At 44.7% G+C, this 14,679-nt stretch overlaps 1 protein-coding gene across 1 annotated transcript; it reads right to left on the minus strand.

Annotated features, from left to right (window-relative positions):
* Window positions 1-1,842: 1,842 nt before the first annotated feature.
* LOC144691895 (potassium voltage-gated channel subfamily E member 2-like) lies at window positions 1,843-2,250 on the minus strand. The gene has a single exon (XM_078560468.1). It carries the CDS (start codon window positions 2,248-2,250, stop codon window positions 1,843-1,845), a length of 408 nt encoding a protein of 135 aa, XP_078416594.1.
* Between the last annotated feature and the right edge of the window lie 12,429 nt (window positions 2,251-14,679).

Genomic DNA, 14,679 nt, shown 5'->3' on the forward strand with positions numbered 1-14,679 from the left:
GCTGGGAACAGATCTCCCTGAGGCAAATTGCTGCCTCAGGGAGATCGGCTCAGGTTTGAAACATTAAATAAAGATGAGAAAAAAATTTCGCTGCCATGTCCCCTCATGTGAATCTGTCACATGAGCTGGGACATGTCCATAACTTTTATTTTAAAATATTCTGAAATTTTTAAACCCCTCATGAAACCTCATCCCGCCCGTGGATGAGGTTTCGTGTTTTTACAGAAGCCCGCCAGGGCTCCCGGCCTGCCCGCCAACCTTAAGGTTGGACAGGCAGGTCCATTAATGATTTCGACTACTTTTTTAATGGCCTTAATAGGTTGTTGACAGGTCGGCGGGCGCACAGCTGACACGGCTGCGCACCCACCGACCTGAGAATATAAATGACGTGAGATGACTTCAGGACGCACGCCCGACGTCACCCTGCATCATTTTACGCATTGGTGAGCGGGCCCCACGTCATTTTACGCATTGGTGAGCGGGCCCCACGTCATTTTACGCATTGGTGAGCGGGTCCCGCCGTCCCCACTCGCTGACTGGAAGATACAGCTCCAGGTTTCTATTAAATTATTTCAATTTCAACTTTCCAGTTGCCATGGTGGGATTATGAACTCATGTCCCTTGCTTAATAAAGCCCAGTAGCCTAATCACTACACTACCCTACCTACTTATTCTGAATTGGCACATAATTGGAACTGTTCAAAAGGAAGTTACCTGCCTCTCAGTATTCCACTCTTCCCGTGGGTTTTGTGCTTTAAGACAAATAGTTGGAGGCAATCTAGGAACCGGGCCCAATTTTAACTGGTGCAAACTGGCTGGTGAGGCAGGTAATGACAGTTTTCCCATCAATCAGACCCACTTGGTGGTGGGTTGTGGCCCAGGAGAGACCAGGGCAGGTAAATAATTACATCTAATTTTGGGCTTCCTTGTGGACCCAGAGATGCAGGAATTCACCTCCAGGCCTTGGTCCTACCTTGTCCCAGGCTTTCCCCCCCATCTCCACAAGACGCCACCCCAATTGCATTCAGAGGCCATCTCCTCACCACTTACCTTGGACCCAGCTGCAGTCTCCTGCTGCCAAACTCCCACTTGTGATAGTAAAGCTGTTGACATTTGGTGGTGGTGGTGGTGGTGGTGGGGGTGGGGGGTGGGTGGGGGGTGCAGTGTGGGGCAATGTAGGTGGGGGTGGTCAACGAGAACATTTTTGATGATGAGGGCCAGCCATTATCTGCCAATCCTCGACATCCCTGGGCTTCCCATGTTCAATTACTGCTTTAGGGTCTGCATGGACTGTACCTGCCCTTTCCACCCCCACCCCCCACCACCCCCCCCCACCCCCCCGCCCCCTTCATCTGTTAAAATCGATATTCTGGAAATTCTCCTGGAGGGAGATTATACAGTTCCACCTTTATGATATTATGACTGGAGAGATGTACTCAGTTGTCCCGTTACCTCTTCAGGGAACTCTGCTGCAATCGATAATATTACAGGATAATATTCATGGTCATGCTTTCAGGGGAAGTTCTGCCCTAAATTTCTGTTGCTTGGCCACCTCTACCAGCCTGTTTTTTAAAAGACAAAAGATGTGCATATGAGAGGCCTATATATGTCACCAGCACAGGGCCTAATTATGATAGTTTGATATACAATCGATCAAGGTGTGGTAGTTCACATGAAGACGGTTCCTCATTAAGAGATTTTATTTTAATGGAAAGATTCTAGATGATCTTAAGATGAAGCGACTGCACAAAAAAAGCACACCACCTGTGTTTTCGTATTTCAGTTCATCGTGTCATGGTAAGAGGGGTTATTTCTTCATGGAGTGACATTTTCTGCTAGCCATCATCTTCGTTGGATTGTCACAGTCTCATCTTGATCCGACAAACTTTGAAGAGCCCTGACTACATTTTCATTGACATAGAACTTTGTAAAATCTGAGCCCAAAGCATTTTGCCCGTTCCATTTCCTTGCATCATTAACGATGTAGGTGTGGTAGGGGTCTTCCGTGTGCTCCTGTCTCCTTGACCTCACGGTGCTGGCCAGCATTGTAATAATAATGAATGTGAAGATGCCGAACATTACCAGTATGTACAAATAAGCAAACTGAAAATCTTCCTCCTGGAGCTTCTTATTCAAGGCTGCTTCCCGCTTTTGTTGAGCCAAATAGTCTTTGTAAAACTTTATGAAAAACTTTTCAAATATGAGGGTTATGTTCGGCATTTCTGAGCTGTTAGTGTTAACAGCTTCCATTGCGCCAGTTCTATTGGGAAAGAAAGTGAGACAGAATTCTGATTAGTATTTCAGCTCCCTTCCCTTGTCTGCTTTGGTTCACAAAATGCAATCTTTTCCCAGTAATATAGAAAATATATGGCACAGCAGGACACCGTTCACCTCCCACCTATTTTCCCTCCTCTCCTCGCACTATTTTCCTCTGGCAAGGACAATGGAAACTCAAATCCTTAACCTTGACCTTGTCTTGCGACGACAGTGACCCTGCAGTGAACTGACTTGCTGCATACAGATGCATGGATGGTGTCCCTGGGTTTTCTTCCCATTCAGCAGGATCCTAATAGAAACTCAGTTGTATAACCAAATGGCAGGAGGGTTAGTAACCAGAGAACACAGATTTCAGACAAGCGAAGAGGGCACTTGGTACAGCACATACCTCCGCCATGCTGAGTTAATGTTATTACAATTACACACTACCTCCTTGAGGCTTTTTTCTGCCTGGTTGATGCCCTGTAACTACAAAACTGAAAAAAAAATCTTTTCTATTAAGAGCTTCCATCTCAATGAGGAGGCTTCAGGGCAATCCAAATCCAACAACCTGCTCTGAAAACTCTGCCCACATTTTGGAAGCTGTGACAAATTCCACCACAGCAGCTGAGGCAATCCACAACATTCTAAAACAATCAACAACATTCTAAATGAAACAACCTACAGCATTCTAAAAAAAAACAAGTCAATTCGTCCTATCTCCCAATGTTAACAGGTCCTTTAAAGGATTCCAGAATCCTGATCCGCATCTTCACCAAAAACCAATCAGTTCTTCTTTGGGCCATATCCTTTCTGTGTACTAAGTTTTTTTGAAATCTGCCCATTAGTTTTTGAGATAAATTGTTTACACACTGACAAACAGGGACAAAAACATTATCCCTGCCCACCTTCACTGGCAGAGGTAATAATCAACAAAAGAACCAGAGTTGGGGTGAGGAGAAATAGTTTTTAACACAGTGAGTTCTTATGAACTGGAATGCAATGGTGAGAATAGAAAATTGAGGAAAACGTCTTTACCCAGAGAGTGGAAAGCAAGGGAATGGGACTAACTGGGTAGCTATTTCAAAGAACTGGCATTGGAAAGAACTGGCATTGGCACAAGGGGCTGAATGGCCTCCTTCTGTGCTGGATGATTCTATGATAACTAAATGAGTGGAAGCACTGATCCCAATCCCAAGGACATTGCTGTCTTTCAGACAGGAGTCGGCAGTCGTGTTATAATGTGGATCAAGGTATTGATACGTAGTCTCTCCAGCACAGCTGAATCATTTCATCAACAAAATGTAGTGAATGGAGCATGGTTACACAATATATATTATGTGTGTAAAATCAATCCCAGTTATTCACACCAGCGCGGCCTCCAGGGGTGATTAACGGTGAGGGTGGGAGGGGAATGGCAAATTACCCAATATCTACTGGAATTTGAGATGTGCAGCCCTAAAATTCACCAGCGGAGCATTGCAAAATTTATCAGAATGTTCAGGAGCGGGAACCCTGGATAATTTATCATCTCCCCCCACCATGCACACAGATGCCAATTATATTTTTCTCACCAGTGCCCTGATTGAAATCATTGTAGGCAAGGGACCTTCCTAGTTGTGTAACTCAGCATCACACAGCATGGTACATCTACTCACACAGCCATTGTGAAAGGCCATCAGTTACATTGCTTTAGCTGCTGCCTCGGTCTCCATGTTGTCCTTCTAATGTTTCAGGAAGGATGTTTTGAACATTAAACCAACGCCGCCATTGTAAAGGGATCTTTCCAGTGATATTCTTTCCCTCCCTTCTAGAATCCTCCTATACAGAACAAGCAAAGTGAAACAACGATTGAGACTGGGACCTCAATGTGGACTGTCAGAATGAGAAAGTAATGTGTCGAATAAATTGTGTGCATGAGTGGGGGAAGGGGCAGTGAGGAAGGAGGATTTTGTGCTCATCCAAATGAAGGCTATGGACCATTTATTCCATTATCATCAAGGTGGCAACCTTGGCCTGCTAGTAGCACTCTTGCCTCTGAGTTAAAAGATTGTGGGTTCAAGCCCCAACCAACAAACGTGAGCCCGTAATCTAGGATGACATTTCAGTGCAGTATTGAGGGAGTGCTGCACTGTTGCAGGTTTCGGATGAGATGCTAAATTGAAGCTCCATCTTCTCTCTTCAGTACATACAGAAGATCCCATGGCACTGTTTGCAGAGCAGTAGAAGGGTTCTCCTGGTCTCCCATCCCAGATGCTGTTCAACCTCTGTCACTGAATAAAGATTGTCAGGTCACTTAACTCTGTGCTGTTTGTGAAGCTCTGGTATATGCAAATGAGAAGCCATTTTCCTCTACATTACAACAGCAACTCCACTTCAAAGTACTTCATTAGTTGTAAAGTGCCTTGGAATGTCCTGAAAGGTGCCATACAAATGCAAGTTCTCTCTCTATACAGCATTCCAATTAACGTGTGTAAAATGGCCTGCCCCTGGGCTGTAAAAATTACATGATGTTCCTCCATCAGGTACCATGCTCTAAGAAGGCATTGGCAACCATGGACTTCCATTTGCATTGGTCCATTGGATTATGCTTGGCAAAGTACTGCAGGGGTTTGCTGTTGCTTCTGCAGTATGGCTGACCCAGGAAGCTCTCCTGCTCTTACCACCTGCCATCAGGCATATTGAAAGAACTTACAGGCTGATAATCAATCTGTTAGGCCACAACTTGAACACATATTCCGTGACCATCAAGTCCTCAACTAGGACTTGAACCCAGAGGTCGGGACACTACCACTGTGCCATAAGACCTCCCAATGCAATGCTATGTATAACAAGACATGATTTTCTAATTTAGGATTTACCCACCAATGAAACAGTAGCACTAAGAAAAATGTTTTTGCAATTTCTAGGCACAAAGTATCCTGAGAGAGTAAACCAGGCAGCAGGAAAAATAAGCATAAAGATAGCTTAATTTTCTAGGCTTCACTGCCAGGATTTGAGGACTGGACATGACCCATGGACGCTAATTTTGAACACCCCTGGTCTATATGTTTCCAAAGTCCTAAGCAATCCTGGAAAAACTCAGCAGGTCTGGCAGCATCTGCGGAGAGGAACACAGTTAACGTTTTGAGTCCAAACAACACACAAAACAATGGGGTTACCCAAAGTTGAGCCTCCTTGTCCATAACACCACCTACTGAAGCATTCAAAGGAACAAAAGATACCAGAAAGGAAGCCTTACAAAGTCAACTATATCGGTTTTAACAAAGTTTTTCTTGGTGAGAAGTCCCATTATTGGCTTTTCAGATGGGATAGAGGATTTTATTCCTTCTACCGGGACTTTGTAAGGCTTCCTTTCTGGTATCTTTTGTTCCTTTGAATGCTTCAATAGGTGGTGTTATGGACAAGGAGGCTCAACTTTGGGTAACCCCATTGTTTTGTGTGTTGTTCGGGCTCGAAACGTTAACTGTGTTCCTCTCCGCAGATGCTGCCAGACCTGCTGAGATTTTCCAGGTGTTTTTGTATTTGTTTTGGATTTCCAGCATCGCAGTTTTTTGCTTTTACCTAAGCAATCCTATTAGCTTAATCAAAGTAAAGATTTTTTTTCCAGCAATAAAACGTTAATATAGCCGGTGGTTATATATATCATCGCAGTACAATATGGTACAACATCGTGTTTGCTCAGCAGTTTTAGTAATAGCTTAACAGTCAAATTACTGGTAACGTATTTCATATTTTAATAGCTAAATTCAAGAAACAATTCTGCCTATAAACATTAAATAATAACCTTACAATTAACACGGGCAATAAACGTGCACTTGACTTCATTTGTACAAAATCTTTCCGATAGAATATATGTATATTATATTGCACACTCACCAAGTTTCAAGATACTCTGTAAAGCTACCGTGAAGACCTGGAAGCTTAAAACCTGAAGCGATATCAAATTTGCTGCGCGCTGTTGTATATAAGTGCGCTGTTCCACCAAGTGACCTTGAATGAAAGGGAATGATAAGCCCACTTATTAAACAGATCAAGAATTACTTACTGTGTTATAAACATAACTTAGTTATATCTAATCTGCTGCTAACTAGATAATTAAGTATTACATAAGCTCAATGAGTAAATATACCACCTGGTTTGCTGTTGAGCCATGGTGATCAAAGAGGCCCCAGGCTGATCCCCGTGCTGGTTTCTCAGTAGGGGAAGCAGTTGGCCTCAGTTTCGCCTCACTAAGGAGGGGCAAAATCACAGCCAGGATTCCTGGTTCTGATAAAGGCAAAATACTGCGGATGCTGGAAATCTGAAACAAAAACAAAAAATGCTGGAAAAACTCAGCAGGTCTGACAGCATCTGTGGAGAGAAAGACAGAGTTAAGGTTTCAAGTCCATATAGAAGAGTCATAAGGACTTTGGTTTTGCAGCCATCGAGATAGAACAAGTAATCACATTTTTTGATCTTTCATCTCAGAAACTTATGACACATTTCAAGATAGTAGATACCAACAGGAGATGGGGTTATTTTATCCTCCACAGGCGGTCTTGAGTGTCTGTTGGGTGTATCTGGCTGGTTAGCAGCCCCTAATGGGGAGAATTTTCTCCCTATTGGGCGGGCCGGTCGGGAGCGGGGGCAGGCTGAACGTGAAGCCAATCGCCACCCGCAATCGGCTACGTGCCTCCATTTTACATGGGTGGGCCAATTAAGGCCCGCCCAGCGTGACCCATACCCAGGACCGCTCAGCGCTACCTGTGCGGGCGGGGGGAGGAGGGAGAGTCGGGTCCTGCGCTCTTTCGCAGGGAGATTAAGTTAAGTGCAAAAGATGTTAAACATAAAAAAATTAAAATAAAATTAATCAGACATGTCCCCTCATATGACAGTGTCACATGAGCTGGGACATGTTTATGAATTTTAATTAAAATTTTTATTTAAGTTATAAACCCTTCTTGAAACCTCACCACGCCCGTGGATGAGGTTTCATGAGAAATGCAAAGGCCGCCTGGGCTCTTCGTCTGCCTCGCCAACCTTAAGGTTGGATGGGCCGCCCTGACAGTTGCTTTAATTAGGTTATTAATGGCCTTAACAGGCCTTTGACAGTTCGGTGGGTGCGCAGCTGACTCTGGTGTGCACCCGCCGAATGGAAGATCAGAATGACAGGCGGTGACGTCGGGACGCACGCCCGATGTCACTGTGTGTCTTTTTACGCGTTGGCATGCAGGGCCCGCCCCCGCACGCCAACCAGAAGATTCTGCCCAATGTCTTTACTGTTGATTAAAGTCCAACATTTTGCATTTTTAATGCCTTCCTTTCAATAGTCCCTTTTTTGAAGTGTACCTTGACAGCCCCCAGGTGTGAAATTCCATGCAAAATATCAGGGCAGGTCCACAGTGGAATCCACACAGGAACTTTCCAGAAAAGTGGTCAACCAGATATCAGGTGACTGGTTGTAGCCATCTTTGGTCAGTGTTTTTTCTTGTATTTTTTTGAAAGGGCAGGCCCTCTTTAGGCAATTCAATAGATTTTTTGGTTAGCTAGCAAAGTTATAGGTACATTGCATTCAGTCACAATTTCCCATTGTTGTAACACTTCCCTCGCATAGGGAATGAAATGAGATTCACTCTCATTTCATCACAAGGTGTATAAAAAATATAAAACAGCAAACACATTCACTCCCATTTACTCTCATAGCCTTGGTCTGGATTATTCCATCAGTTCTAACTGAGTCTTGATACCCAGAGGACTCTGAATTGTTTCAGGCCCTGGATAACCTGCTCGAAAATTGTTTTTATTTTCCTTTCAGGTGGTTGGATATATTCATTTGAAAAGTTAGAGTATTGAAGCTGCTTTATGTCTGGTGGCAGCCATCCTTTGTCAGTAACCCTGTGCCTGCCCCTTGCTGTAACCCTGGGTTAACTATTGTCTAAAAGGTTTGGCGGGTTTACCTGATGGTTATTTCCCAGGTTATTAATGACAGCCAAGCTGTGCTGGGTTACCTGTCGGGGTGTTCTCTGCTTCACCCTGGCCCTATTTCCATGCTCTGTTTTTCACAAAGGCTTTCAATATGCAAATTTGTTTGACTGTAGGGCTGAGCTGTTTTTGTCAGGCTCAACGCTTCCTTGTCCACCTCTGTAACCCATGAACTTATTTGATCAAACTCAGGCACTTCTACAAATCTCATTGCTGGCAGGTTAGTGGGCTGCACTTTTGATTTTTATCCCCTATAGGGATTCCTGTTTCAGCACTTCACATTTAGTGAGTTTTCCATCAACACAGGTTTAAAACTTGGCCTGTTTTGTCTTGCTTATCATTGGTTAACCCTGCATGGGTTTCACTGCTACTCCCCTTGTGATCTCCATAAGTATTGCCTGCTTTAGGGTAGTAATCCTCTCTTCCTCCTTTACAAACCTGATTCCTATGGTGGGAGCGGGTTGTAATTTGAGTTTAAGCCTTGGTACGGTGTCTACAATCATCTTTGGTACCTCACTTTTAATGGACTATGCCTCAACACTGCTGAGTTTGTTGAGATTTAAGATTTGAACTTGCTCATTTGATTTACCAGTGGATAACTCTGCATAGATTTCACTGGTATACTCCTTGTGGTTTTCACAAGTGTAGCCTGCTTTGGGGTAGGTTCTCCTCTCTTCCTCTTTTGTTTTAGGGAGGTGCATTCCCCTAACCTGTCCCGTGTTCTCTGGAACACCACTGCCCTCAGGTGGATGTTCGGCTCCTGCTGAACTACCCTGTTGCTCTTCAACTAAGTGGAGCATCACCATCAATCTTTCCTGGTCTATTTGGGAACTTCCTTAGTCCCCAGTTAAATCCACCATGAAGATATCTGCTAAATAGATCATTGGCTCATGAGCACCCTCCTTTGTTTTGGGAACGGGTGTTCCCCTAACCTGTTCCATACCCCCTGGAACACTACTGCCCCCAAGTGGATGTCCAGCTCCTGCTGTACTCCCCTGTAGCTCTTCAACTGGTTGAGGCATTTCCCTCACTATCTGTTTTTCTATTTGGGAACTCCCCTTGTCCCTGTTTAAATCTGCGATGAAACTGTCTGCTGAACAGATCACTGGCCTATTTCTCTTCTTTTTTAACGTTTACATGGGCCTCTTTTATTCCTGCTGGTCCAGCTTTTGTCCTTTTAACTCCCTCAGTTGGCTCTTGGTACTTCTTCTGGCCCGTCTCTGGCCCCTTCAACTTTAAGTGGCCCTCTGGCTGTCTCTTTAGCTGCTTTGGGACTTCTCTGGCCTCTATCTAATTCTGAGATAAGAGTATCTGCCAACCTAATTTCCAGGCCATTCTTCAAACCGAAACGTGGAGGTGGTGAATGGAGTCTAGGGTATACTAGGGAATCGCACAGCTGCCAAACTCCATGTTTGATGGGTGGCAAAGCAAAGCTGCTGCACTGCAAGGGTGAACACAGGAAGGCTTGCCCTCTTTGTTATTCCAAGCACGCTTTGTCAGGGGGTGGCTGTGCAGCATACTTAACCTGAGGTGAAGGTCAGAGCTAATGCTCAGTACAGTCCCTGCAGGGCCTGAGGGCAGATGCCAAAGATGCCAGACCCTAAGAAAACTGCTGATATCCCTCAACTCCAAACTACCTCCTGCCAGGTAAATGGCCCAAGTGCGTACGGCACAAAAGAGGGCCCATCAAAATTTATTCTGGGCCGGAACCAAGCCCATAGACAAACTATCGTCACACCCTCAAAGAACAGTAACTCATTGCTGCCCAACCTAGCTGCCTGGTGCATGGTCAGCTCCTGACTCACAAAAAAATTATGCACAGGAAGCAGCCAAAATGCATCAAGAAAGCAGGTGACACAAGGGATCAGAGCCAGACTGGAGAGGGGTCCATGAACGACAGGCCCTCCTCGCTAGGTTGCCTTGCAAGGATTTTTGGATGAAGCCTCTTTTTGGAGCTGTTTCTGCACTGCCTCATGCATAATGACATGGAATTACATAGAATCGATGGCACAGAATCAGGCTATTCAGCCCAACTAATCCATGCTAGTGCTTATGCTCCACATGAGCCTCCTCTTGCACTACTCCATCTTTTAGTCTATCCTTCCTTTCCTTTCTCCTTCATGCACTTACCTAGCTTCCCCTTAAGTGTATCTATGCTATACTCTTCAACCATCCCTAGTAACAAGGTCCACACACTTAACACACTTTCAATACCCACATTTGTGCTAGGTAAGCATCTGCTGTCCTAATTCTATCACATATTGAACTGGTTAACCTCCTCTTACTGGTCAGTGTGATGAAGCACGAAAAGTTCAGGGCCCCGAGATCCCTCAAGCCGCACATCTCTGCTGGAAGTGCAGTGATAGGGAACTCTGGCTGCTGGTCTGCCCAGCTCTTAGAGCAGCCTGACAGCCTGAGGTGGGGATCATTTGCACAGATAGGGTGATCACTTCTGCCATTTACAAATTGGCATTGCTGCGTTTCAAGCAGCAATATAGCGCAGGATTTTTAGGTTGGCGGGCGGGCAGGCGAGCGCCCGACCTGATCGGATGAGAAGTCGCACGAGATGACATTGGCGAGCGTACTGACATCATCCCGCGTTCACGCGATATTTCCGTCGGCAGACACACGCAAAAGTTGGAAGTGCGCCCGCCGACAATTAAGAGGCCAATTAGTGTGATTAAAGTTGCAATTGTCTCCAATTTTCCATGGTCCGTCCAACATTACGGTTGGCGGACGGGCGAATCAGCCCGGCGGACTTTGTATTTTTCATGAAACCTCATCCAAGGGCGGGATGAAGTTTCTGTTATTAAATTTTAAAAATAAAAATTTATGGACAGCATTTTTATCATGTGTATGTTCCGGTGACTGATTGTGATGCGTGGACATTTTTTTCCCTGATTTTAAAAACTTTCTTTATTGGTTTTGAAGCCTTCCGCTCCCTGAGGCAGATCTCCGCCTTCAGGGAGCTTTCTCACAGCGCTCACCCGCGCCTGCACTTACGTCAGCACCCGTCCTCCTCCCATTCCCACCCCGGCAGCTCTGAGCGTTTCAGCGCGTTCTTCGCGCTGGCTGGCCGTTAATTGATCAGCCAGCATGAAATCGCAGTCGGGGACAGATCGTGGCCGGAGGTCCATTCCATGGCCGATCCCGGGCCTGCCGATCATGCCCGTCCTGTCAACCTAATAATCCTGCCCATAGTCGTTTGCTATTACAGAACTTGAATATTACTGAAAAAAGAAACATGCTGAAGCTTTTCATCTTACACTCAGCAGGATGCCTCACAAGAACACCAATATAATGTGTAAACAACAATTTATACTGCATGTGAAGAGAGTGTTGATTGTTTAGCAAGTGGACTCTGATTGGTAGAGGCGTTGCCATAAAGAATGCACCAGTTAATGGTGACTGACAGTTAACTGCCAAGCACTGTTTGAAATTTAAACCAGGCAGCTTGACCCTGATTGATCAAAGCATTGCCCTGAGGAATGATTCAGCGAACGGTTGTCACTTATTTTCTTTAGCTGAAACAGGCGCAATGTGTGTACATGTTCCTTCTGTCTGCAAAGAATCAGAACCCTGTGTATTAATCTATGTAACTTCCAGTACACACAAATGCACCACATTGCGAGCCTGACTGACAATCTTAAATTGGTTGCCAGCGTAATTCTTATCACACTGAGGGTCATTTAGCAAATGTTGTCCAATCGCGGAATCACATCTAATGTTGGACACTGTGTTTTGGGTTTTGCAAGCACAGGCTGGTTGGGTACGGTCTGTACCTTGTCCATTGTGAACGGCAGCTGGGACATGCTATTGGATATGCTCCACCAGTCTTTGGAATGTACACCTACATACCTAGCATCACACTGGCACTGAATATTCAAATAGCAATGTGCTGGGAGGAAATCAGTCTGCCACTCATACATTGAGATTATAGTCATTCCTGCATCATGCATCGGTCCTATATTCTGTCCACGTCACTGATCTTTCCTGGGAATCTGTTCCACAACTCCATTTCTACCTGTAATGCCTTCTCAGTCATAACTTACAATTGTTTCTCTTCTCCTCTCTGTATCCCTTCTTCTCCACTGCAGGCAGCCATTTCTCCTTCAGCAACATTGCAATGACTAAACATTGTCCGCTATATCGCAAGGGCAGCCAATATTCTCCCTAGTGATTGTTGACAGATAATGTCAACCTGAAGGGCACAGATGTTGAGTCGAACCCAACATCCACATATAGAAACTTCCATTTATGTAACTTCATTAATGTAGCAAAACATCCAAAAGTGTTTCACAGGAACATTATTAAACAAAATTTGATACCGAGCCAAAGAAAATATTACAGCAGTAATACAGAAGACTTGTGCGCCAGAACTTGCCGCGCCCCTAGCCAAGCTGTTCCGGTACAGCTACAACACTGGCATCCACCCAGCAATATGGAAAATTGCCCTGCCCACAAAAAGCAGGACAAATGCCAACACTGCCAATTGGTGCCTCATCATCAGCAGTGATGGAAAGTGTTGTCGACAGTTTTATCAAGCGGCACTTACTCAGCAATAACCGTCTCACTGACACTCAGTTTGAGTTCCGCCAGAATCACTTAGCTCCTGATCTCATTACAGCCTTGATCCAAGTGTGGAAAAAAGCATGGAACTCCAGAGGTGAGGTGAGAGTGACTACCCTTGACATCAAAGCAGCATTTGACCAAGTGTGGCATCAATGAGCCCTAGCAAAACTGGAGTTAATGGGAATCAGGGGAAAACTCTTCACTTGTTGGAGATATGCCTAGCACAAAGAAAGATTGTTGTAGTTGTTGGAGGTCAAACATCACAGTCACAGGACATTGCTGCAGGAGTTCCTCAGGGTAGTGACCTAGGGACAGTCATCGTCAGCTGCTTCATCAATGACCTTCCTTCCATCACAAGGTCAGGAGTGGGGATGTTTGCTAATGATTGTACAATGTTCAGCACCATTTGTGATTCCTCAGATATTGAAGCAGTCTGTGACCATATGCAGCAGGACCTGGACAACATTTAGGCTTAGCCTGAGAAGTGGCAAGTATCATTCACATCACACAGTGCCAGGCAATGACCATCTCCAACAAGAGAGAATCTAACCATCACCCCTTGACATTCAATGACATTACCATCACTGAATCCCCCACTATCAACATCCTGGGGGTTACCATTGACCAGAAACTGAACTGGGCCAGCCATATAAACACTGTGGCTACAAGGGCAGGTCAGAGGCTAGGTATTCTGCGGCAAATAACTCACGTCTTCACTCCCCAAAGCCTGTCCATCAACTGCAAGGCACTAGTCAGATGTGCGATGGAATACTCCACACTTGCCTGGATAAGTGCAACTCTAACAATACTCAAGAAGTTCAACACCAACCAGGGCAAAGCAGCCCACCTGATTGGCACCCCTTTCATCACCTTCAACATTCACTCTCTCCACCACCGATGCACAGGGGCAGCACTGTGTACCTGCAAGATGCACTGCAACAGCTCACCAAGGATCCTTTGACGGCACCTTCCAAACCTGTGACCTCTACCATCTAGAAGGTCAAGGGCAGCATATGCATGGGAACACCACCACTAGAAGTTCCCCTCCAAGCCACTCAGCATCCTGATTTGAAACCATATTGCCATTCCTTCACTATTGGTGGGTCAAAATCCTGGAACTCCCACCCTAACAGTGCCATGGGTATACCTACATCACATGAACTGTAGTGGTTCAAGAAGGTGTTATGATATGGCAGGTAGTATTTGCCAGGCTGACCAAATCCACAAGGGAAACTTGGCCACGCTATCACAATGGTTTTGCAACTTGTATTTATTATGAGAAGATTTGTGCACTGAATTCAGAAGTAAGGAGTCCACTAACATCTTTAGAGATTTTAAACATTAAACTAAAATGTTTATTAACAAAAGAAAAGAATAAAACACGTACACAAGATTACAATACATGGTTACTTAATATTATAATAATTCCCAAAATTCCTAATTAACCAGTCTCCCTTTAAGGCAACAGTCCAAAATAGATTTTAAATTTATAGTGACAATCCTGCAAGGTTACCACAAGCACCCACTTGACAGTGGAATTCCAATGGCTGTTAACACAACTTTGGTTACTGGAACAGCGGACTTCTGTATAGTGGCTAGAGGCTTTTCCCCAAGTCTGTAACACATGGTGTACCTTTCAAGTATTGCACGGCCACCCCCACACAGCCTTTCATCCTTCTCTAAATATACTTCTTCTTTAATCTGTAAATCCCATTGTTCCCACATGTCTTTGGAATTTACTTTTCCATTATAAAAATCTTTTTTGTTGTCATTATAGCACTTTTGGGAAAATTCAACTTAATAACCTGCCTTATTATTATCTTGTTAGTTGTAAACATCCTACCATGCCTCTTTGAAAAACAAACACTCTCCCCTTATCTTAAAATG

The sequence above is a fragment of the Cetorhinus maximus genome, chromosome 16 (genome assembly GCF_964194155.1).
Source record: "Cetorhinus maximus chromosome 16, sCetMax3.hap1.1, whole genome shotgun sequence".
Taxonomy (NCBI): Eukaryota; Metazoa; Chordata; class Chondrichthyes; order Lamniformes; family Cetorhinidae; genus Cetorhinus; species Cetorhinus maximus.